The 23,237-nt window shown below is 55.1% G+C and overlaps 1 protein-coding gene across 5 annotated transcripts; it reads right to left on the bottom strand.

Moving 5' to 3' along the window:
• Nucleotides 1-373: 373 nt before the first annotated feature.
• Nucleotides 374-23,115, bottom strand: CCDC155 (coiled-coil domain containing 155). 5 transcript variants are annotated; one of them, XM_029208710.1, is made up of 20 exons: nucleotides 23,065-23,115; nucleotides 20,789-20,926; nucleotides 17,544-17,648; nucleotides 16,931-17,117; nucleotides 16,392-16,456; nucleotides 15,150-15,216; nucleotides 14,726-14,887; nucleotides 14,339-14,456; nucleotides 13,951-14,001; nucleotides 8,921-8,998; nucleotides 8,599-8,655; nucleotides 8,292-8,351; nucleotides 7,238-7,302; nucleotides 6,987-7,113; nucleotides 6,560-6,682; nucleotides 4,598-4,656; nucleotides 2,758-2,803; nucleotides 974-1,038; nucleotides 771-890; nucleotides 374-664 (listed from the first exon to the last, which is right to left on the bottom strand). In XM_029208710.1, exons 2-20 carry the CDS (start codon nucleotides 20,829-20,831, stop codon nucleotides 505-507), a joined length of 1,758 nt encoding a protein of 585 aa, XP_029064543.1. In that variant the 5' UTR covers nucleotides 20,832-20,926; nucleotides 23,065-23,115; the 3' UTR covers nucleotides 374-504. The 5 variants fall into 5 exon arrangements, with proteins under 5 accessions (XP_029064543.1, XP_029064549.1, XP_029064557.1 ...); XM_029208716.1 differs by having other exon boundaries at nucleotides 6,560-6,703; nucleotides 6,987-7,074; XM_029208724.1 differs by having other exon boundaries at nucleotides 6,987-7,074.
• Nucleotides 23,116-23,237: the final 122 nt, after the last annotated feature.

Here is a 23,237-nt window from a genome sequence, read left to right as displayed (position 1 = left end):
ACAGTTCTGGCTGACGAGACAGAGTCTGCTGTTGGCTCTGGGAAGGCTATTGCTTTTCTTTATAAAAAGGAAGAGATGTGTCCCCTTCTCCCTGCAGATATGACGTATGAAGCTACAACACCTGCCACCTCCTGAGCACAGGGGAAGGGCCAAGAGAGTCACAGAGAATCACAGCATGCTGGTCCCGGTGCTATGGAGACTGAGCTGTGGGTCCACAACTGCCCTCCTCCAGACTTGTTTTGTGAGGGAAATATAACCCCTAGTGCTTAATCCATTATTGGTTGTGTTTTGCTATTGTTAAGAAATGTAGCTGTCAACGTTAAAAAAACAAGAGACTTCACATAAAAACCCAATACAGGGCTGTGGACCCTGGAGCACTGTATCTAGGGTCCCGGCAGTGGGATAATCCCAAATCACAGTTGCACACCCACGGGATTAACAGTAAAAAGAGCCCCAGTTAAATCACTGAACTAGACGCCGCTCTGAGGCGGCGGGATGCGTGCCTCACACTGGAGGCGGCTGGAGGTAGCAGAGCTGGAGGTGGGGCCAGGTGGGGGGCGGGGACTGGCCCAGCAGCCGGACCGAGAGCAGCAGCAGCAGCAGCAGCAGCAGCAGCAGCAGCAGGCCCAGGACTGGTGCCAGGATCAGCGGGTGCCGAGTGACTCTGTGGGGAGGCAGCACAGTGCTTGGGGGGCCCAGGGGAGCCCATGGTATCCCGGCAGTGCCCTGTCTGACCATCACCCTCCTTCTGGAGACGCCTTGGGGTGCACCTGAGCTGCTGGGGGTGCAGGGGGCGCAGGCAGAGGTGGCCCCAGACTGGCCTCCTGACTGGGACCAGCTCCTTCACCACCGGCACCAGGGCTTGCTGCAGCTCCGGCTCTGAGGGCCTGCTGGGGGGAAAGGAAGGCAGGGCGATGGTGCTGGACTTTTTCTCTGCCCCCAAGTCCGCCCCCAGGCCCTTGGGTCCCTCTACCTCTCAGGAGGGCTTCCTGGGATGTCTCCAGGGTGTGAGTCTCCCAGAGGGATGGGGAGATCCACCTGGAAGGGCAAAGGAGACAAACTTGAGACACCGGGTCCTGGATTGGGAGCGGTGCTAGGTTCAGCCTGCTGGACAGAAGCGACCACATGGAAGCGGGTGGGACACAGTAGTTCAGTGCGTGAGCGTCCCGGAGACACACTGCTGCGTTGAGCTCCCAGCTCTGCCAGTTTCCTGCTATGTGTCCCTTGGCACGTCCCCCCATCTCTCCAGGCCCCACTTTCTCCATGTGCTGGATGGAGATGATGACGGCACCCACCTCACAGGGCTGAAGTGGAGAATGAATGAGTGAATGTGGGCAAAAACCAAAAAATCAGGAGGCGGGCTCAGAACAGTGCCTGGCAGACAGTGAGCGTGCAATAACTGCGTGAGCTACTCAACATTATTATTTCCATCTTCCATCTGATTCTGGAAGTATACAGGCTCCCTGAGGGCAGAGACCCCATATTCTTGAGGAGCCCAGCCCTGGGCTGGGCCTAGTCCACCGTGGATACTGGTTTTTTTTTTTTTTGCAGTATGTGGGCCTCTCACTGTTGTGGTCTCTCCCGTTGCGGAGCACAGGCTCCGGACGCGCAGGCTCAGCGGCCATGGCTCACGGGCCCAGCTGCTCCGCGGCATGTGGGATCTTCCCGGACCGGGGCACGAACCCATGTCCCCTGCATCGGCAGGCAGACCCTCAACCACTGCACCACCAGGGAAGCCCCCATGTATACTCTTTGGGTCCATCTTCCTGCCCTGTGCCAGGCCCAGCAGGCGCTTTAAGATTAAAGCCCCAAATACTCCTGACTCACTTTCCCACCTCATTCCCCCTGTCTTTCTGAAAGGGCATCCCCTCTGCAGATCTCAGGCTTTCCCACCCATGCCTTTGCTCTGTGGATGATGATATGGTAATAACAATAAAATAATAAATAAAGAGTTCCAGGAACACCAACCCCAGCCACTATCTTCACCACTGTCGCCTCCTGTGTGTCTGCTCTGTGCCAGGCACTTTACTACCTGATCCTTAACACTTATCCTCACCCTGAGAGCTGGGTAAAGATTGCTGTCACACTAGCTGCGGGGAAACTGAGGTGAGGCCCCAGTCTCCATGGAAGGGAGCGTGGTGTGGTGGGAAAGAAGTGGGCTTGGGGTCAGGCTGCTCAGAGAGACCATGTTGGACGGTGTGAACCCTGAAGGGTCCCAGGTGCCTGGAACGGAGGCTGGCACACCTTCAGGGCTCACGGTTCTTATCTGAGGACTGCAGGCTTCTGACCTCGCCAAATTTCCTTCCCTCTCTTCCCTTGCCTAAGAATCAGGATTGTCACCTGCCACTTTGAGAAGCAAAGGAGCTGGTGTGGGTGGTACCGGGCAGGGCAGCTGTGACAGGTGCGGTGCCCCAAAGGAGTTCTGGGGCTGGCCGGGGAGGGCCCGGCCCTTCCTGAGTGTGGGCGCTTGTGCCTGTGCATTTTTGCAACCCGGGGGTGTAGCCACGTCTGTGGTGTAGCGGCTGCAGCCCTGTATGTGTGCTTGGGGGGTCCCCTGGGAACATTCTGGCCGCCCACTGGCCTGCAGCCTCCCTCTACAGCACCGTCTCCTCTCATTAGCTGCAGCGAGGGCATCGTTATCTCTTGGCCAAACTATTTTTCTGTCTGCTTGGGGGTGTGGGCAGGGGCTGGGGAGGAGCTGTGACTACAGCAGCCTCATCTGAGGGCCTGCAGTGGATGGTGCTGGGGACTGCGTACCATGACCGGGATCTCTGCTTCCTCTTCTTCTTCTCTCCTGGGTAACCTGGGGTGACAAGAAAGTCGCTGCAAGCATCTGTCTCCCCTGCCTGGTTCCCATTCACCCGCTGTGTGGCAGAACCTTTAAAGGAGGGCTCTTAACATGGATGGGCACCGTGGAGAGACCTGGAGAATATCCTGGAGTTTGCCAACGAGCAAACTGTTGCGAGTAGGTCTCAGCATCTGTATTTTTTCAAGGGAATTTTCACCAAATTCTCCAGAGTATGTGACTCCTACAGGGTCAGGGGCCTCTCCACCTCATTGGCTTTCTCAGCTGCTACTTTCCCAGCTGATCCCCCAGTTGATCAGAGGCTTCTGGTTCTCTCACACCCAAAACACCAGAGACTCAGATCTCTCCAGGACCCCACCCCCTGGCCCAGCTTCCTGCCTGGTGGGTTGGGCCATTTTCAGTCAGTCTCGGTCTTACTGGGTCTTGAGAACTGGGACTCCAGCTCAGACTTCCTTGACTCCAGAACCCAACTGTGTGGGCCCTGCCCCCATCCCAAATCATTTCTCTTAAGTGTGCAAGCTCCAGCCTCTGCGCCTCCTATGGTCACAGCTGTCTGAGCCCCTGAAATGCCTCTCTGGGCACTCAGGCCTCAAGTTGGCCAGCCCTGACGTCCCTTGGAGACCCAGAGGTCCACAACACCTGCCAACCACCTTCGCTGGGGATCAGGGATCCAGCCTTCCAGCCTTAACTACCAGCTTCAGGCCCAACACCCTCAGGATACAGCTGTTTCCTCAACTCCCATCCAATCCAGGCTCGTGGGCCCCAGCCTCTGCCCCAGTCAGACACACAGCTGTCTGGTCCTCTAGGACTTCTATTCGGGGACCCCCAGCCCCTCTCTCAAGGTCCAAGCTCTCGCCCCTGGTCACGTCTAGGGGTCACAGGATTCACCACTTCCCTCACTCCCAGCTTCCCAATCTGCCCCTGCCCACCGCACCCTGCTCGGATGTCCAGCCCCTACGCCAGCCCTTGTCTACGCCGCTGCTCAGCCCCCTCTTCCATTCCCTGGTGACGCAGGGGGAGGTCACAGCTCCAGAGCCCCCATCCTGCCCAATCTCAGCTTTCCCAGACAAGTCCAATTAGAGGCCGCGGCAGGCAGCCTCATTAGTTGCCGCAGCCGGGAGCCTGCAAGAGGGGAGGGGGGACAGAGAGGCACCGCAGGAAGGCAGAGGCCCCATGGAGGAGGGTGGGCCCAGACATCTAGTGCTTTCTCTATCCTCCGAGGCTGCACATGAGCCTCGTAACAGTCGGTAACAATCACAGGGCAGGGGCTCACTCCACCCCATCACAAAGTAACCGAGCTGGGATCTGAACCCAGGCTGTCTGATTCCAGAGCCCCTGATGACCTCCCAACTGTCTGGCTGCTCTCCTGAGGCACAGTCTTGGTCTCATTCATCCCACGGTCCCACGGTTCCCTGGAGGCCTTGGGAGAGGTGTGTTCAGTGACAGTGACTTAGTGACTGAGCTGTCCCATCTGCCTGACAACTGTCTTCTTGTCTAAGGGCCTCCTATACGAATACCACTCCTAAAGGACCCCAAGCAGGGCCTCCTCCAAAAGTATTTCCCCCCAGGTGGGGTTGGGTGCTGGATATCCTTCTGGAACCATCAGGGTCTGAGGGCAGGGCTGGGTCTCACTCATCCTGGTCTGCAGGCCCAGGGTGGCCTCAGCATGAATGAATGAGGGAATGAGTGATGCACTCCCTCAGGGCTTTTCCAGGCCTTGCGCTCTAGCCATCTGAGAGTTGGCGTCAGCTAGAGGCAGAGGGATGGCTCAGGGAGGACCAATCTTCTTACCACATTGATCGCTCCTTCCTTCCTTCATGAGGGTATGCAGGCTCTCCCTGGGAGTTTCTCTGTGGGAAAGAAAAGCTTAGGTCTCCCAGGCTGCAACACCTGCCAAGAATTCACCACCTGCTTCTAAGACCTGCCCTCCTCTTGGGCCCCCTCCATTTTCTCTGGAGACATCCATCCTTGCCTGTGGTCTCAACCACCAACTCGACACTTTTCTAAATACATCCCTGAGCTCCAGCCTTGTGCACCCACCGCCCCTGAGAAGCACCCCCCTATCCCTCAGGGTGCTTACCTCAGAGGGTTGCAAGCTAAGTTCAGCATCTTTCTGTCTACTCCCTTCCCGGAATCCAGTGCCCTCAACCCCGCTGTCAGCAGGTCGGCAGCTCTGTCTCCCTGCCCCAGTTCTCTCTGCCTGTCCCTTTTTCTCTATCCTAAGGCCCTGGTCTGGCTCAACCTTCACCCTCTACCTCTGGATCACTTTCCCAGCCTCCTCCCTGGCCTCCCAGGCTCTCAGCCTCCAGTCAGTCCCCATGTGGCCCCAGAGGGGTCTTTCTACATCCAGAGGTGACCTGCCCCTCCCTACCCTCAGCCTTCCTGTGGCTTGATGGAGAAAAGCACAACCTCTCAGCTTCATTGACAAGGAATTCCTTTCATTATCCAGCCAGACCTCATCTCTCATTAGTCACCCCCACTGCCCTCTGCTCCACAAACATGTTATGTGGTTTCACGCTCTCACATCCTTGCATTTACTGTTCCCACTGCCTGGAAGACCTCTATCACACCACTTAACTTCTCTCTTTCTTTCTTCAAAATAAACTCGTGTCAGTTTCCCTGTGATATCTCCTTCAGTCGCCTACCCAACATGGAAACTCTCTTCTCGAGGCTCCCACAGGGCCCGCCGCCCACGTCTAGCACATGGATCATCCTGCATTGGGATGGCCTGATTGCATGATCTCTACCAGGCCTTGAGCGCTGGAGGATCCAGGCCCTGAATGACTCCGCTCTGTATCCCCAGGAGCCAGCGCAGGCAGCACCCGGAGGCCCGGGTCAGCCTTCCCCTCCAGGAGGCAGCGGACCACTCTCAGCAGAAGCTCGCTCTAATTTACACTTCCCCTGAGCAGCGCGGCTCCGCCCCCCACAAGCTGTGTGATCGCCCTCTGAGCCTCAGTTTCCCATGAGTAACAGCATGAGGGATGAGGGTGCCTAAACCTCGCAGAGGCAGTGGGAGAGGTCAGTGAGGAATCCCACAGGAGCGCTGGTGTCAAAGAGAAACAGAAGCTTCTCTCAACTCAGGGAAAAAGTGAACAGAGAAACAAGTTTGTCTTTTAAGGATGATGAACAGCTTTGAAGCAGTATAATTTTCAAGGCAATACAGCGCTGTTTACAGAGCTGTTAGCAATATTTCCTTAAAAAAAAGGAATTCTTCTGGCACTAACAGCTTAAAATCTCACTTTTCAACTGTGAACACTGAAGATGAGTTGTCTTCGTTGTTTCAAACAACGTTTGAAATATTGTTTAGGTAATTACGGAAGTCATAAAACAATGGCTATTGTTGAATTCAAGATTACATAGAGGGCTTGTTAAGTTTTTCTTAAAGGTGACATATTCAAAAGGTAAATGCTTACTGTACCTTTATGGTGTCAAGAAGAACAATTCACTTACTCCCTTCCCACTGTAGTCCCATTTTAAATAAGGTGATTCCTGACAGTGTATTTGAAATAAGGACAACAGCCACTAGCATGCAATTTGTGTGTTTGCTTTTTTCACTTTTGTCTTCCACACCAGCAGGCCAGTCCCTAGAGGGTAGGGGTGGTGTCCTGTCTGGCTGGGGGCTCCTTGGCCAGCACCCAGCAGGCCCTCAGTCAACATCTGTCTATGAGATGGGGAACAGTGAAGGCACATGGTGTCCCAGGCCCCTCTCCCGGCCCCTGGATCCGGTGGTCTCAGAGTCCCTCCTGTGCTCACCTGCCCCCCAGTTGGGGCTTCAGGTGGAAACTCAGCTTCCTCATTGGTCTCATTGATGACCTCCTTCCACTGCCACACGCCACACAAAGGGTTGGAGAGATCGGCGGCTGCCATTTCTTGTTTCTGGGAGAGAAGAAGTTGTTTCTGAGGCCAGGGAGAGTCAGATTAAGGCAGAAGACAGGTCAGAGGTGGGATGGAGATGGGCTGAGGCGTGAGGATGGGAGGTGGAAAGAAGGTGGTGTGAGAGGTTGGGCTGGGGAGTCGGTGGGGGCAGCACCCGGCAGGGGTTTGGTGCTCAGACCAAGGACTGGGTTAGGGATGAAGTTAAGGACTGAGATGGTCCTGGGGGAACTGGGGTGGTGTGAGAGGGCTGGGTCAGAGTTGCCGCTGGCGGTGGGTTAGGGTTTTCTGGGGGTGTCAGGCCCACCTGCCGAATGGCCTGGATCTCCACACCCAGCGATGGTCGTAGCAGCTTGGTCCAGTCCACTCTCCTCACCTGAGCCCCTTCGGGTAGCCTGGCCACATAGTCAGGACGGGGAAAGCTGCCTCCATGCCTGCCCACCACCTGTCCGTTAGCCTATGCTGGGGTTGCTGCCCTGCCCACCTTGGGGCTGGAGGCCAGGGGTCCCTGTCCTGGGGCTCCCCTCCTGCCTCCTCCACCCCTGCCATTCCACTCACTCATCCAGCCCCTCATGGGTCTGACTCAGCTGCTCCTCCAGGTGTGAAATTTCCAGCCTCAGTTCCTGCAAAGGAAGAAGTGGGGGACCCCTGGGTCTCCATTTTTCCCCACCCCCCATGCCTGGGCTCCTCTTCCAAGGTCAGTTCCACTCCTGTGACTTCTTTGGGCTCCTCCAGACACATATTGCCAAGAGAGAAGGGGAAGAAACAGTGACAGAAACTTAGGAAGCCAAAGAGAGGCAAAGAGCAACAGGAACCCAGAAGGTAACCTATCAGTCAGGAAAATTAAGAAAAGGAAGGCAGAGATAGAAACACATGGAAAAACGAGAGACACAGAAACAGATTCACAGAGAGGCAAGAGACACGTGGGGTGCAAGAGACTCTGAAGACAAGGTATAGAGAGAGGAGTCGCCTCAGGAGACAGAGGGACTAGACCCAGAGAGAGGCCGAGACAAGAATCTAAACAAGCCCGGCAGAGATACAGAAATAGGAGGAGGGGAGATGTGGTGAGAAGTCACCCACAGAGAATGAAAGTGGATGGGAGGGATTTCCCTGGTGGTATAGTGGTTAAGAATCTGCCTTCCAATGCAGGGGACGTGGGTTCGATCCCTCGTTGGGGAACTAAGATCCCACCTGCCGCGGGGCAACTAAGTCTGCACGCCACAGCTACTGAGCCTGCGCGCTCTGGAGCCCGCACACCACAACTAGAAAGAAGCCTGCGTGCCGCAACTAGAGAAGCCTGTGCGCCGCAACAGAGACCCCGTGTGCTGCAACTAAGACCCAACATAGCCAAATAAATAAATAAATAAGTAAATATTAAAAAAAAAAAAAAGGAATGTGGATAGGAGATGGAGATAGAGAGAGAGAAAGGAAGGAACAGAGGAAAAGTGAAAAGGCAGAGAGAGACAGAGAGGGAGACACACAGTCAAACAGTAGCGATGGGAGAAACAAGACGTGGAGACTTGGAAAAAGATCAACAGAGACAGAAGGAGGCAGCAAATCCCAGAGATGGCAAAAGAGAAGTGGGGAGAGTGGGGCCAGGCCAGTGGGTTACCTGGATTGTAGTTCTGTACTCCTCCAAGGTCTTGGCCAGACTCTCCGCGTGGCGAGTGCGCTGGGAAAGCCCAAAGCTGACTGAGACTGGGCCCAGCCCTCCAAAGACGCTGAGGCTGGGTGTTGGGGGGACAGGCGGGGTGGGCTTGGGGGAAGAGCTAGGGCCTGAGGGAGAGCACCAGTTTCCCGGGAACCACTCTGATCTCTCCTGGCTAATTATCCAAGGATTACAGCCAAGCAGGACTTCCCTTTGCAGACTCGGGGCAGGAGACACACAGAAGGCAAATGTTTTTCCCCAGCCCCCTCACCTCGGAGAGGATGGCGTCTCGCTGGCAAATGAGGCGTTCACACTCGTAGAGCTGCCGCTGCCAAGGAAGGAACCCGTCCATCTCTCTGGCCTGCCCTCCCTGGCCTGCCCACTCTCCCGAGCCCCTCTCCTCAACCTCCCTCCATGTCTCTGGACATCAGCTACACCGAGGGGGGTTTCAGCTGAGTTGCCCACTGGCCCTGGGAACCTGACGGCTTGACTGAAGTCCCTGATCTCACCAGACCACAGGGGCTGAAACTGGTGATTGTAAAAATGGCCTCGGGGTGGTAGGAAGTTGTCAAGGTGCTAGGGACGGGTGGCACCTTCAAAGCATCTTTCTCTGTGGCCAGCTCCTCACTCCTCCTTTTCACTCCATCCCGCTCGGCCAGCAGCTTCTCATTCTGAAAGAAGGGACCCTGGTCACATTCTCTTCAGCAAATGGCCATGTTAATATTCATAGCTGACATCTGCTGAGCACTTGATGTGCCTCGGGCCTCATGCTCAGCACTGTCTATCTTTTAGCCCATTTAATCCTTCCAACCATCCTATGGGATCTCAGCTTTGATTTGCCGATGAAAAATCAAAATAGAGCTGCAAAAATGGAGATAAGATAGGATGCACGGGGTGGCTGTGAGGATTAAACGAGCTAATTATTATTGCTAATAGTTACTGAACACCTTGCCAGTGTTAGCTTATTCCTTATGCCCTATTTTAAAGATAAAGATGGGAATTCCCTGGCAGTCCACGGTGAAGACTCCACACTCTCACTGCTGAGGGCCTGGGTTCAATCCCTGGTTGGGGAGCTAAGATTCCACAAGCTGAGGGGCACAGCCCCCCAAAAAAATACCAGTATGATGAACCCCCATTATCCATCACCCAATTTCAATAATCATATACATTCTCCCCGTTTATTTCTTCTATATTTTTCAAATGTTTTTGTTTTGTTTTGTTTAACCAGAGTATTTTAAAGTAAACCCCAGGCATCATATTATTTCACCTGTAACTACTCCAGCATTTGTATTTTCTACTTGAGGACTTTTCCTCTAGTAAAACCACAATACGATGATCACTCTTAACAAAATTATTCATAATTCCTTAATATCATTGCACACCCAGTGCTCTTTTTTGGTTTCGGTTGTCTCACAAATGTCTTTTCACGTTTAGCTTCTTTGAATGAGGATCCAAACAAGGTCCACCACGGCTTTCAGTTGAAACCTCCCATTTCTTTTCATCTGACAGTGATCCCCAGCCTCCCCAGTCCTGGCACTTTTTCAGGTCCTTCATTTGTAGAAGAAACCAGGTCATTTGTCCTGTAGAATTGGTGCGTTTGGATTTGCTTTACTGTGTTCTTGTTCCCTGTGCAGGACGTTTACCATGCTCCTCCCCCCTCATTATTTCCTATAAACTGATGTGTAGGTCCAGGGCCTTGTCCAGACTCCTGTTTAATTTTTGGAAGGAAGATTTCATGGATACTGCTATATGCGCTATACTGTGCCTTTCAGGAAGAATGTAAAGTCTGGCTGTCCCAATTATTAATTTTTACACTGTCATCATCCCCAGTTTTACAGAAGAAATTAAGGATTGGCATGGCTAAGAAACTTGGCCAAGGTCACGTGGAGAGTAAGTGGACTCAAACCCAAATCTGATTCCAAATCCTGCACTTCTGTTGTTGTTGTTGTTGTTGTTTTGCGTTACGCGGGCCTCTCACTGTTGTGGCCTCTTCCGTTGCGGAGCACAGGCTCCAGACGCGCAGGCTCAGCGGCCATGGCTCACGGGCCCAGCCGCTCCACAGCATGTGGGATCTTCCCGGACCGGGGCACTAACCTGCGTCCCCTGCATTGGCAGGCGGACTCGCAACAACTGCGCCACCAGGGAAGCCCGAATCCTGCACTTTTAACTCCCAGACTCCTCTGAGCCAGATGCAGCCCTGGATGAGAATGGGGAACGAGCTTCGTCCCTCATCTCAAGTTGCTCATCACTGGAGGTGGAGACTGACACAGAAGCAGATGGTAGTACACGAGGTGGCCCTGGGCCCTGGGCCTTGTGGGAGCCCAGGCTTTGCAAGGAGGACGTACTGGGTCTGAGTCCTCAAGGGTGAAGAGAGTTATCTGCGAAAACAAGGGGGCTGGGAGAGGGCAGCCCACGCCAGCCACAAAATGGGATTTGAGAATAAAACAGACCAAATTCCAGTCTAGAGCTTCCAGGCACCAAAAACCTAGCAAGTTGCGCTGAGTTTTGACATGAGGCAGTCACTGGGGAAAGCATTTCGGGAGCACGGAGGCAGTCGACTTACCCTTGGCCACATCCCTCCTCCTGGCGCCCCTAGGGATACCAAGGTCCGCTCCCCCACTCACTCCAGCCTGGCTCAGCTCCAAGTCCTCCATCAGCCGCCTTCTCCCCCTCTCAGGCTCAGCGGGCCTGGGCTGCCAGGTGAAGGGCAGAGCAAGGACGGGCCAGGAATTCTGTGTCAACATCTGTCCACCTGGTTGGGGTTTACAGGCTGGATCCTGGGCCACTCGGCAGGGAACCTGGTTACTCAGCCGCTCCTGCCTTCTTCTGCAGTAACCTGAGCCCTGCTCTGTACGTTCTCGTAGGAAAGCTGAGTGTCCCTTACTCCAGCATTATTCTACTGTAACTTGAGAACTTGATCTATAGATGGTCTGTAGGCAGCTGCTGAGAAGGGAAAGGTGGGGGAAGGGAACCAAGAATAGCTTGTTTATCAAGCGCCTAGGATGTCCCAGGCGCTGCTCAAGGCACTTGACCTGGCACAGGCCTTCTGGGCCAGGAGGAGGCAGAGACTGCCGGCTGCCATTCACCCTGCTTATTCCCTCTCCTACTTTCCTTGGGGGTCCACTATCCACGCGGGCAGGTGGGTCCCAGCCGCAGCTCTGGAGGTGAATCAAGATGGAAATCTCAGCAGATTCAGGACAGATACCCGGCTGGTTAGCTAACCCAGCAGCCATTCTCACCCCCTCTCACTCGTTTGCCTCCCACTCCGGAGGCTGAGGAAGGTCAGATATTATCCCAGCCTCTCGTCATGTAATCCAGTGAGCTGTGAGAGGAGTCTGCTGGTGTGGGGGTGGAGTGGAGGTGCTCCTGGAAAAATGTTTCCTTCTTATGAAGAGAGAGAGCCATGAGAGGAGCATTTGTCCCGCTTTGTCCTGCTCTGAGTGAGAACGCGAGGTCTGGAGCTGTTGCAGCCATCTGTGATCCTGAGGCCATGGGCAGACAAACAAGTCAAAAAGCTGCCAAACCAGCCCAGAACCTTCAAAACCTCTTGTTAAGTTAATTAGTGTCCTTCAGACTGAAGCCACCGGTTCTTCGGTGCTTTCTTCTTCCGAGCTGAAAGTATCCCAGACCTATCGGTGGCTGTGTTATCCATGCCAGGGAGTGGTTTGGCTATAATCATTTGATGTCACTTTAGCCAATGAGATATGAGAGGGAGGTCCTGTCATGGAGCTTCAGGGAAAGTTTCTTCTTGTTCTTAAAAAGAGATGTTTTGGGGGAGGGGGTGGGATGAATTGGGAGATTGGGATTGACATATATACACTAATATGTATAAAATAGATAACCAATGAGAACCTGCTGTATAGCACAGGGAACTCTACGGCACTTTGCTGTACGGTAGAAACCAACACAACGTTGTAAAACAACTATACCCCTAATAAAAGAGATGTTCTAGAAGAAACAGTCACATCCTGTCTGCACCCCATGCTTCACACCATGGCAGCCATCCTGCAGCGAGATTCCCATTGTCCCGACAGAGGGAATTTTCATGGAAGAGCCAGGGAATGATAGTGGAAAATTTTTTGGTTTACGTGTAAAAGCCATAATACAGACATAGGACAGAGATTTGGGAGGATCAGGCAGAATGAGTATTACTGCCTGGACTGGGCAGAGATCCTCAGCGCTGGAGGAGGAGTTCAGGAAGAGTCAAAGAAGAGAAGAACAGAGTGAAAATGGGCCCTGAGGCCAGTCCCAAGCCCCAGGTTAGACGGCTGGACAGGATGGATGCAGTTGAACCACAGAACCTCTGGAACATCTGGGAATCTGAGAGAGGTGTTTCCCAGCTCAGTCTGTGAAGCAGCAAGGTATGTGAAAAATAGAACAGAGATGGCTGTGTGAGGAGCTAAGGCACAGAAGGCCCAGTGAGGTCCCTATAGACACAAAGTCACAGGAAAGCAGCTAAACCTCCTCTGTGCCCCTAAAAGGGTGTGGAGGAACCCCAGTGGCATTTGTGGGTTGTCGGGTTCCGACGAGGGCTACCACCAGCAGATGCAGTGAGGACAGTACATACAGAGACCAGAAGGCAATGTCAGGCCCCCAGTGGATGCCAGCGTGCAGTGGTGACTAAGGCTAAGGACCAGATGGGACAACGAACACCAGTCTGTGACCAGCAGAGAGAACAGACATTGACTGAGGAGCACTGAGATGCTGCATGGATCTCCAGCAACTTAGATGCCACCTTCCGTGCGGGCTTTATTTCCACCTAAAAGGAGTAGGTGGACCCAGAATTAACTAAGACGATGTTTTCTGTCTCAGAATGGGGCTTGAATCAGCCCTGAGGTTGGACTGGGCATTTCATGCTATGTGTTAGGCTCTGGGCTAAAAGTGGCCATTTAATCCCCACAACAATCCTGACGAACAGATACCCTTCTCTCCTGTTCTTAGAGAATAAAACTATGGCTCGGAAAGGGCATGTCACATGCCTAAAGGCTGTCTGTTGTGTAAGTGGCAGAGATGGGATTTGTTTTTTTTTTTTTTGGTCGTGCTGTGCAGCATGCAGGATCTTAGTTCCCCAGCCAGGGATCGAACCCGTGTCCCCTGCAGTGGAAGCTCAGAGTCCTAACCACTGGACTGCCAGGGGATTCCCAGAGACGGGATTTGAATCAGGGCTGACTTTAAGGCCTGTGCTCTTTCCACCATAAAAAATATGAACAACACTAGCTATCTTCTAGTGAGCTCTTTCCATGTGTCCTGCCTTGTACCTAGCATCCTCTTGTTTAAATCTCACACAATCCAACCAGGGAGATTCCATTATTTTTCCCTTTCTCGCAGGTGAGGGCACTGAGGCACAGAGAAGGGCAGACTGGCCCATGCTTATGTAGGCAGCCTCAACATAACGGGGAGTCCGCCCCATGCCCCACCCTCTTACCGACTGTGGCAGTCCTCACATGCAGCCATGTGACCTTCAGGGACTTCACACATTGGGATTGGGCTTCTGAGGTCTCCCTCACCAGACTGAAGGGTGTTTGTTGCAGGCGGCTGGGGGTGTTTGGGGCAGCAGTGGGTAGGGCAGGGAGATCCTGAGGACTGGGGAAGGGGTAGGGGTGGGCACTGGGCCTCAGCTCACCTCCTCCTGCAGACTCTCTATCTCAGCCACCAGCTGCTGCTGCTCCTTTTCCTGACCGAGCCCAGAGAGAGAACAAAGCCTTCTTTTCAGGCCTCCTTGCCCCCAGATTGCCCTTTTCCCACCCCTGGGCACACAGCTTGGGCCTGGGTCACTGAAGAGCAGGGCCAGGGGAATGCGTCTGGGGAGCCCTGCTGACTGCTGCTGTCCCCTTTGTTATGAGAGGGATGGCAAGTAGATCTGGATCCAAAGTCTAGGGAGCAGGGTCTGGACTGAGGGAGGAAGCCCGGGAGACCTCTGCCCTTTCCCACTCCATAGTCAGTCTCTGTTGCTCAGACTCCAAGATAGTAGGAAGAAGAGTGCACCTTTGTGCCCCTTGCCAGAAACCCACCGTCTGCCGGGCTTGGGCCAGAAGGCCGTGATTCTGTTCCTCCAGGCTCTTGGCCAGAGTCTTCAGGTCCTCCAGTTCCTCATCCACGGCCTTGGCAAACTGCAGAGCCTGTTGGGTACTGAGTGGGGGCGGGGGCAGGTGGGCCACATGGGAGAGAGGAAGACAGAGATCACAGATGTAGATCCACTCAGAGCAACAGAGAAATCCCAGACAGAGACCCAGAGAAATCCCAGACAGAGACCCAGAGAAAAAAGGAGGGAAAGAGACTGAGTGTGGGGGACAGAAACCCAGTTTCTACCTAAAATACTAAGAAAGTGGCAGTGAGCCTGTGCCTGTGGGCAGGTGGGACACGGGGGTGTGCAGGAGGGTGGGCGGGGCCGGGCCCACCTGCGGAGCTGCTTGCGCAAAGCCAAAATTTCCTCCCCAAGGTGCAGGGAACCCTCCTCGGCTGTCTCCACACTGCGCTGCAGTTTGGCGTTCTCCCCGGCCAGCCGGCGGTTGCTGAGCTCCAAGTCCTCCAGGCTGCTCAGCAGGTCAGCTGTGGCGGGCCTGGGGACAGGGAAGGTCCAGGGTCACTGCCCACAGCCCTGGCCTCCTTTCCCCAGGTCGGGGTAGGTGTTGGTGTCGGGGAGATGCGGCTCTTCTAGAGAAAGAGAAATAGGAGACTGCCCCACTCTCCCTGCGCTATTAGCACAGCCTGTGTCCCTCACCCACTTCCCGAAGGACCCCAAGCCCTAGGCCAGGCCCTGGGCCCTAGGCAGGCTGGAGGGCATGGGCAGGGGGAAGGCAGGGAGGGGCTGAGGATAGGTACAACTCAGGTCTGGGGTCTTCGCCTCCGAAGCTCTCCAGGTTGGCTGGATCCTCAGCTTCTGAGCATCCTGGAGGGAGACAGACAGAGGGTGGTGGGCTTCCAGGTGGCCTGAGATGTTGGATTGCTCCAGGATTCCGGCCTTGGTCTTCCTTTGGCCTCCATCCTCAGATTCACTCTGGGTGATCCCATCTGCTCCTAGGGCTGCAATTATACACACCATCCAGAAAGCCTCTTGCTCATGGGTACCTTGAGCTCAGATTGGATCTCCCCATAGCCCCCAACCACCCCACATTCATCATGCCCAACACTGGGCAGCACCTCAACTGCCCCAAACTTGTCTGTCCTCCCAGTTCTCCCACTCACCCACCCAGCCCCTGGGCTGTCCTGGCTCCCTCACTCCTCCTGCCTCAGGCCTCACCTTCTCCCCCTGGATCCTCACCACAGCCTCCTCCCTGGACTCCTGGCCTCCAGCCTCTCCTCCCCGGGAGCTGACCTGCCCCTTCCCTGCTCACAGCCCGGTTGGAGGAGGTCCCAGAGAATAACAAGAAAGCTATATTTTTTGACTTTTGTTTTGTTTTTATAAGCCTGGAGAAATAGAACATGAACACTTTTTTATGGATCACCTCCTGTGTGTGAAGACTTTGGGGTAGAATGGTGAGCAAACCAGCCAACCAAACAGCAGGGCAGGTAATGAGTCAGATAATCAGATTTCTGCAGGGGAGGACTGCAGGTCTGTGCTGAGGGAACTGGACAGAAAGGGACCTTAGCCTGCAGCATCCCAGGCCTTCCCCACCAGGGCTTCCCTATCAGGTGTGAAGGATTAGAGAAGACACAGAAGGTTTAGGCTGAGAAACAGCCTGAGCTGAGGCCAGGCCGGAGCGGGGCAGTGCCAGCAACAAGACCAGAGGGACCTTGAATGCAGGGACTAGAGTACAGGGAGGGGCCGGCTTGATGATGGTGATGGAGATGATGATGAGAGGTAGGAGGGGCCTCTGTAACAGGGCTGGTGTTAGGAGGGGTTGGAAAGAACCCGTGAGGAAAAAAACAAATAAACCCCAAAGCTCAGGGCAGCTGGGAGGCAGTCATGTCATGGAGGCACCTAGAAAGCCAAACTCGCAGCTCCAGGTTAGAGCAAAAGTCTCTGGAGTCCTGCCCCATCCCCTGCTCTGCCCCTGGGTGGGAAGTTCCCCACACTGTCTGACCCTGGGCCTGCCTGCTTCATTCTATATATAACAATCTCACCAGATGGCAGTTGCTGGGAGGTCAGGGTTCCCTCAAAGGCGGTCTCCTCTTCCAGCTCTAATCCCCTGTATCAAAGGGATGAGGCTTAGAGCTCCCTGCAACAACCCGCCCACTCCTGACCAGCCACTGGCAGGGGGATTGTGGGTGGTGGGAGGGGACAGGTCAGGTGAGAGTGAGCACTGTGGGGAGGAAGGTGAGGCCAGATGGCAAGCGCCCGGGGCCAGATGGAAAAGCAGGAGGGGCAAGGACTGGGTTTGGAGGAGGGATGGGGACAGGCCTCTGTCAGCCCCTTAACAATCACCCTTCTCCTCCTTCTAGCCCATTTTATTTCTGCCCCCAGACTCCCTCTGCCTCCCCATTTCAGGCACTTTGTCCTCAGAACCTCCCCCCCCAACCCCATCTCTACTTTTCTCTCCTCCTCAGCTTCCTTCCAACTACAGCAGGTCGCTGTGCCCAAAGGGTGCTGGCTGCAGTAAGCAGGTATGAGGTTAGATCTTAGGAAGGGTTTCCTGGGGGAGGGGGGAGGTGCGGGGACCCACCCATCCAGCTGACAGGCAGCAATCCAGTCCCGCATGATGACCAGGAAGGTGTCCAAGTCCACAGTGGCCTGAGGGCCCTCGCCATTGGGGTCCAGGCTGCAGGCCAGTGTTTGGAGGCGTGCATCCTGGGGACCCCGTCCCGTCACAGCCTCCAGGTAGGCTAGTACATGGGTCACAGCCACAGTGCCTGGGGATAAAGCAGGCTGTGAGGGAGTCTGGGGCAGGTGAGGGGTGGGGGATGGGGACAGGCAATGGCTTTGAAGTGGGACCACTGGCTGGGCTGGTGGCCCCCCAGCACCATGGCCCTTGGGCAATGGGGCCCAGTCATCCCCACCTCAGAAGGTGGACTGAAGAGGACCAGCTGTACCCCACCAGGTCCACAGTGGCTGCCCTTCCTCCCTCTCCCAGGCCCCAAAGCCCCACCCTCCTCTGTTAACGTTCCCCAAGTTTCCTCCCCTCACTGTCCTTGTCCTGAAAGGCCTCCATCCCCTTATCCATTTCCTTCCGGAAGCTTCCCACAATCATCCACTTCACCCTAGCCCATCCCTCTCGCTATGGCTCCCCAGTTCCCAGCCGCCCATCTCCATCCCTCATAATTCCTTGATTCTCTGACCTGTCCTCTGGGGGTCACAAGCTTCAAACGTGGAGTTGAGTATTTGTTCCTCTAAGCTGAGCGGTGTCCCCAGGCTCCCCTCCTCTGGCTGGTCCAAGAGGTACACTGAGGAGACAAGAGTGCCAGCCCACCTATGAGGAGGGGGGACGATGAAGAGCAAAGAGGGGTGACCCCAGGTCCTGGCTCCTGCAGAGGGGAAGGAATTCATTTCAAGCTGCCTGGAGTTTGGGCTGGTGGGGAACCGCAGGAAGCTTTGGGTGGCAGCCGCAATGTGAGGGTCTTTGAGTCACCTCCCCCATCCCCTGACCTGGGAATGTGGGCCCCATCTTTCAGGCCAGGAAGTGCCCCTGCTGCTGAATCCTTTGTGTTCAATTGGCTCAGGAGCCCAGATACTGAACAAATACTCTGAGTACAGCCTTTCCTCCTCTCTTCCCCTGCTTCCCAGGCTCGGCTCAGAGGGGGCTAAGGGTGGAGGAGGGCAAAGAAGAGAGGATTCTGGGAGAAGCCGAGGGTGAAGGTGGGCCCAGGAGCCAGGAACAATCCAATATCGCGCGGGCAGCCTGGATCGATCCCTCCCGGGAGCATCTCCGGTCTCCCAGCCTGCCTCGGGGCTGGGTCTCTCTCCTTCCCACATCCCTGAGGCTGGCATCATCAGTGCCCACAGCCTGGGGCCTGAAACAAAGGGGGATGGGGCAATCCAGGCAGGGTGGGTGGCTGGGGAGCAGTTAGGAGCTCAGAGTCCAGCTTCATGACTGTGGGCAAGTCTTTTCTCCTTTTGGAGCCTCAGTTTCCCCACCGGTAAAATGGGTGGATAGAGTGATCTCCCCTCCCCAGGGATGGGAGGGCTAGGTCTATGTATTTGAAGAGCACCCCCTCTCCCCTGCCTCTGCACAATGTGAATATCCTGGGGTCTGTTTGTCCACTGCTGTATCCACACATAACAGGCACTCAACAAATGCTCCAAGATATAGAAGGAGCCTATATATTCTCTACCCCAGGACCCACTGGGCCAGCCCAGCCTCTTTCCCAGGGCTGGAAGTGACCTATGAGGCTCCCTGCCCTGACCCTGGACAACTGGGTATAGCAGAGGGCCAAGCACAGGCTGCAAGGTCTGACAGACTCAGGGGGCAATCTGGGCAAGGGACTCAGGCTCTTGGAGCCTCAGTTTCTTCCTCCGGAAAATGGGTGGGGGGGTGGTTACTTCGCTCCTGGAGAAGAGATGAGATAAAATCTGGAAAGGTCCTGGCAGAGGGCCTGGCACATGGTGGAAGCTCAATAATAAAACTGAACATTTATTCAGCCTTTAATAGGAGCCAGGCCCCTTCTGAGCATCTTACACGAACCATGGTGGCTGCTATTATTAGCCCCACTTTAAAGATAAGGATACTTAGAGACGGGCAAGTTAGAAACTTGCCCAAGGTCACATGTTCAACATATGAGTGCCCTTTCTCATCCCTCTGATTCTTCAAGGGTTCTTTGTAGTGAGCTAAAATTTGTCCCCTTGGGTTTGAACTCATGCTTCTAGGGAAGGGGAGCAGGAATGTATAGTTAGGGGAGACACCTCCTCTCACTGTGCCCCCATGTTATGGAGGAGGACTCTGAGGCCCAGTGAGGTCACCCAGGACTGGCTGGCTCCAGATGTCGTGGGATCTGAGGATCTGCATGTATCTACAGTGCAGATGTGACACTCTGCCTCCCGGGGCCCCTCAGATGTCACTCTGCTTCTCTCCTGTCTTCTTTCCTTCATTTCCTTCCTCAGTGTCTCTACCTCTGTCTCTGTCCTGTCCCTTTTCTAGTTTTTTCTCTCTGGCTCTTTCTCCCCATCCTCCTCCCCATCTCTCTGTCCCCTGAGTCCTGCCTGCCTGTCTCCATGTCCACTGCTCCCATTTTCTTCCCTGTCTCTGTGCTTCTTTCCCCACAACTCAGCGACTCTCCGTTCCCTGAGCCTTCTCTCTCCCTCCTCCGCTGTCTCGTCTCTCTCCCCCACTGCCTTCCTCGGTCTCCATCCCTTCTGGGTGTGTTCCTCCCTTTCCTTCGGGAGCCTCCCAAAGCTGGCTCAGCCCTTGGCCATGGGTTCCTCGGTGGCCGCACGCCCTCTGCTGGTGCAGACGAAGTTTAGATGTTTAGATGTTGGTCCCTCGGTCAACAGGCCCTCGCTTCCCGAACCCCGGTGTCTGCCTCCTACCTTCTTATCTGGAGAGCCTCCTGAGGCCAGAGTCCAGGCCTGCTAGGAGCCTCTAAGAAAGGGGTCTTGCCTCTCCTCTAGGATGGGAGTCTCCCTCGGGCTCTCTCACTTAATAGATGAGTTTCAGGAAGGGCAACCCAGCATCTTCCGCCCGAAGCCGCTTTCACACCCATTTGGTCTGCATCCATCCAATTATTCAAGGACTTAGCAACTGGGTTCCTATTACATGTCAGGCATTGCTCCAGTGCAGCGTGACCAACAGGGCAGCTGCTGGCCACAGTGGTTCTTGAGACCTGAACTGTGGTGAGTGTAAATTGAGGTGCTCTATTAGTGTAAAGTACACACCAGATTTTGAAGACTTAGTATGAAAAAAAGAGAATGACTCCAACACATTTTTATATTGTTGTATGCTGAAAGGATACTGTTTTGGATATATGGGGTTAAATAAAATCTATTATTGCCATTCATGTTGTCTGTTTCTTTTTTTTTCTTTCAATGTGGCTACTAACAAATTTTTTTTTTTTTTTTTTCAAAATTTTAAATTACATATATGGCTCGCACATTGACCAGCGCAGCTCTAGGGACTGGGAATACAGAGTGAATAAAACCGAGGCTGCCCTGTGGAGCTCATGTTCTAGTGGGGGAGACAGAGTCTAAACAGACAGACAAATAGACGTCAGTGCTATGAAGAGAAGTAAAGCAGGAAAGGGGAGAGAGTGCGACAGGGCAGCTGCTTTACAGAAAGCAGAGATCTGAATGAAGTGAGGGTAGCCTGTGGGTCACTGGAGAGGGTGCTCCAGGCAGGGGGCACAGCGCATGCAGAGGCTTCTACTCTCGCAGTCTGGCCTCCCCAGAGCAAATGAAATAAGGTGTCCAGGCAGGTGGGCACACAGCAGGCACTTCATCAAGGATCCCTCCCTACCGCCCACCCTGCCTTGAGGTGGAGGCTCAGCCACCCCAGGCCACCTCTCCCAAGTCCCCGAGTCACAGCCTGGTGCCCCATCCACCCACTCCTCCCTCTTCATCCTCCCACGGGACAAACAGGGACGCAGCCACTTACCTTCGGCAGCAGGGCCACCCGCCTGGCTCTCTGGCAGGTCCATGGGCCACCCCTGCTGCTCTGCAGCTGCTGGTGAAGCTAACAGCTCCCCCACATCACTGGGAGGGAACGAAAAGGGACCAGCTTCTTCAAGAGATCCTGGAAGGACAAACAGGGGAATGCCCTCCTCAGACCAGCCACCCGTGGATGGAGACCTGCCCTGCCCCACCTGTGCGCCAGGCCGCTCTGGATTCTCAGAACCAGTTTGCCTACCCCTGCCTGGACCAGTGCAGCTCCCACTCAGACCTGTTTTATGGACTGGAGGTGTGAGCTGGGAAAATGGGGGGCCCAAGCAGTGGGCGGCAGAGATCAAAGGGGGTAGGGTCACTCCTTCCTGCCATCCCTCCTCCTCGCAGTTTGTCAAGTTCCCCAGCCCTGTCCCTCCTGCCCAGTGACTCTCCCCTGACCCCTCCTCTCCTTCCCTATGGCCCCAGGTCAGGCCTCAGCCTCTCCCCCTGGGCCCTTGACCCAGCCTCCTGACTCCAGTCTCCCGCCCCAATCCATCCTCACAGGGCCCCAGAGCTACCCGCCCCTCCCCTGCTCAATGTCTTTCCACAGCGCCCAAGCACCCCGTGGACAAAGCCTAGACCTTGGACTTGATATCGAAGGCCCTTCATGGCCTGATCCCACCTGTCTCCCTGACCCCAAATCCCACTTGCTGCTCCAGCAACTCTGAACTGTGTGCTGTTCCCCAAACTGAGCCAGTTCTTCCCACCTCCAGGTCTCTGCCTGGGACATCCTCTTCACTGGCCCTTCCTGTCTCAGCTCCCATGTCCCCTCCTCTGGAAAACGTTTCCGAAAGAGGGGCTGTCCCTGGGTTCTCACACCACCCTGGGCTACTGACATTCTTGCCCTATCAGCTTGTATTTGGAACTGCTGGCTTCGCCTGTGAGTTTGATCCCCACCTCTCTCCTGCTCCCAGCCCTCCCATGGCTCCCTAGTGCCCTCAGGACTAAGTCCAGCCCCTCAGGCTGGTTCAGCACAGAGTTGTCCCTGAAACTCCTGGCTTCTTCTTGTCACTTTGCTCTCCACTGGCCGACCTCCATGTCCCTCACGGCCCATATAGAGACTCAGCATCTTCCCATGGTCCTCCCAGGCCCAGACTCGCAGCTCCTCTGGGGAGCCTTCCTTGAGTGCCTAGAGCAGTTAGGGACTCCCTCCCTTGTGCCCTGACAGTGCCCTGTCGGGCTTCCATCATACCCAGGTTGACCATACGACTTACTGTCCCAACTCCAGGACACTTTCAAGAGTGAAAGTGTGAATGTGAATAATGACAACAGACAATGGTGCCCATATAAGGCTGAACTGGGCACACTGGGGCACATGGTCAACATACGGTCACCTGGGGCCTGTCTGTCCTCACCCCACCCACTCAGCCCCCCCTTTCCTCACCAAGTACTCCCCACGCCCTGCTCCCCCTGGTGCCAGACGGGAGTCCACAGCTGTGGAGTGCACACTTCCTGGTGGCTTTTAGAAGGTCCTAGAAAAAGGGGTCTTTCAAGAGAGACCCTTCCAGAGTGTGGACCAGGCTGGGGGGTGCAGAAGGGGGGTGACGGCTGTGGGGCCTGAGTGGGGAAGGGTCCCTGCGAGCGAGGGTGCTGACAGGCCCTGGGAGCCTCTGACAGGGCTTGGGGGACACACTCCTGGTGAGGGAACGAGGGAGGCTCTGGTGGACCTCAGGGGTCTTTGACGGGGAGATTCTAGCAGGAGGAGGACCCAAGCAAGCATTGTGGGGATTTCAAGGGGGTCTCTGACTGGATTTCTGGGGAGTCTCCGGATTTCGGGGGAGGGCGTCTCTAACAGGATTTTGGAGGGGAATCTGACAGGATTTTTGGTTTCTGGGGACCTCTGGCAGGACTTGGGGGGAGGGTTCTGATAGGAGTTGGGGGGAGCGAAACAGGGTTTGGGGGGGTGTCTCTGACAGGCTCTGAGGGAGAAGTCTGACAGAATTTCTAGAAGGTTCTGACAGGATTTCAGGGGTCATCTACAAGATTTCCTGGGGGGTTCCTTTCAGTATTTCTGAGGGGATCTGGTCAGGATTTCAAAAAGACTTTTAACAAGCCTTGGAAGGCCCTGATATTGGGGACTCTCCCGTAGGATTTGGGGGCTCTGCCAGGATTTCAGGAGGGGTTCTGACTCGGCTGGTCCGGGGAACCTCGACACGGCCAGGGCGCACCTGAGGCCACGTCCCAGTCTAGGGACACAGCTGAGGGCCACGAACGACAAACAAACGGCACCTGGGTCGTTGAGGAGAGGCGCGTGCGTTGCGCCCGCCCGGAAAAGCAAAGGCGGCGGGGTGGGATCGAGAGCGCGCGCGGCGTCTCAGAGCTCCTCCCCCGACGCAGGCGCACACGGGGGCCAGGCGTGCGCGGGTGTAGTCGGTTACCTGTAAGGCCGCGCATGCGTAGGG

Source organism: Monodon monoceros, unplaced genomic scaffold, assembly GCF_005190385.1.
Source record: "Monodon monoceros isolate NGI ecotype Baffin Bay Population unplaced genomic scaffold, NGI_Narwhal_1 Super_Scaffold_10, whole genome shotgun sequence".
In the NCBI taxonomy this organism is placed as follows: domain Eukaryota; kingdom Metazoa; phylum Chordata; class Mammalia; order Artiodactyla; family Monodontidae; genus Monodon; species Monodon monoceros.
Note: the sequence above shows the minus strand (reverse complement) of the source record. Positions and strands in the feature narration are given on the sequence as shown.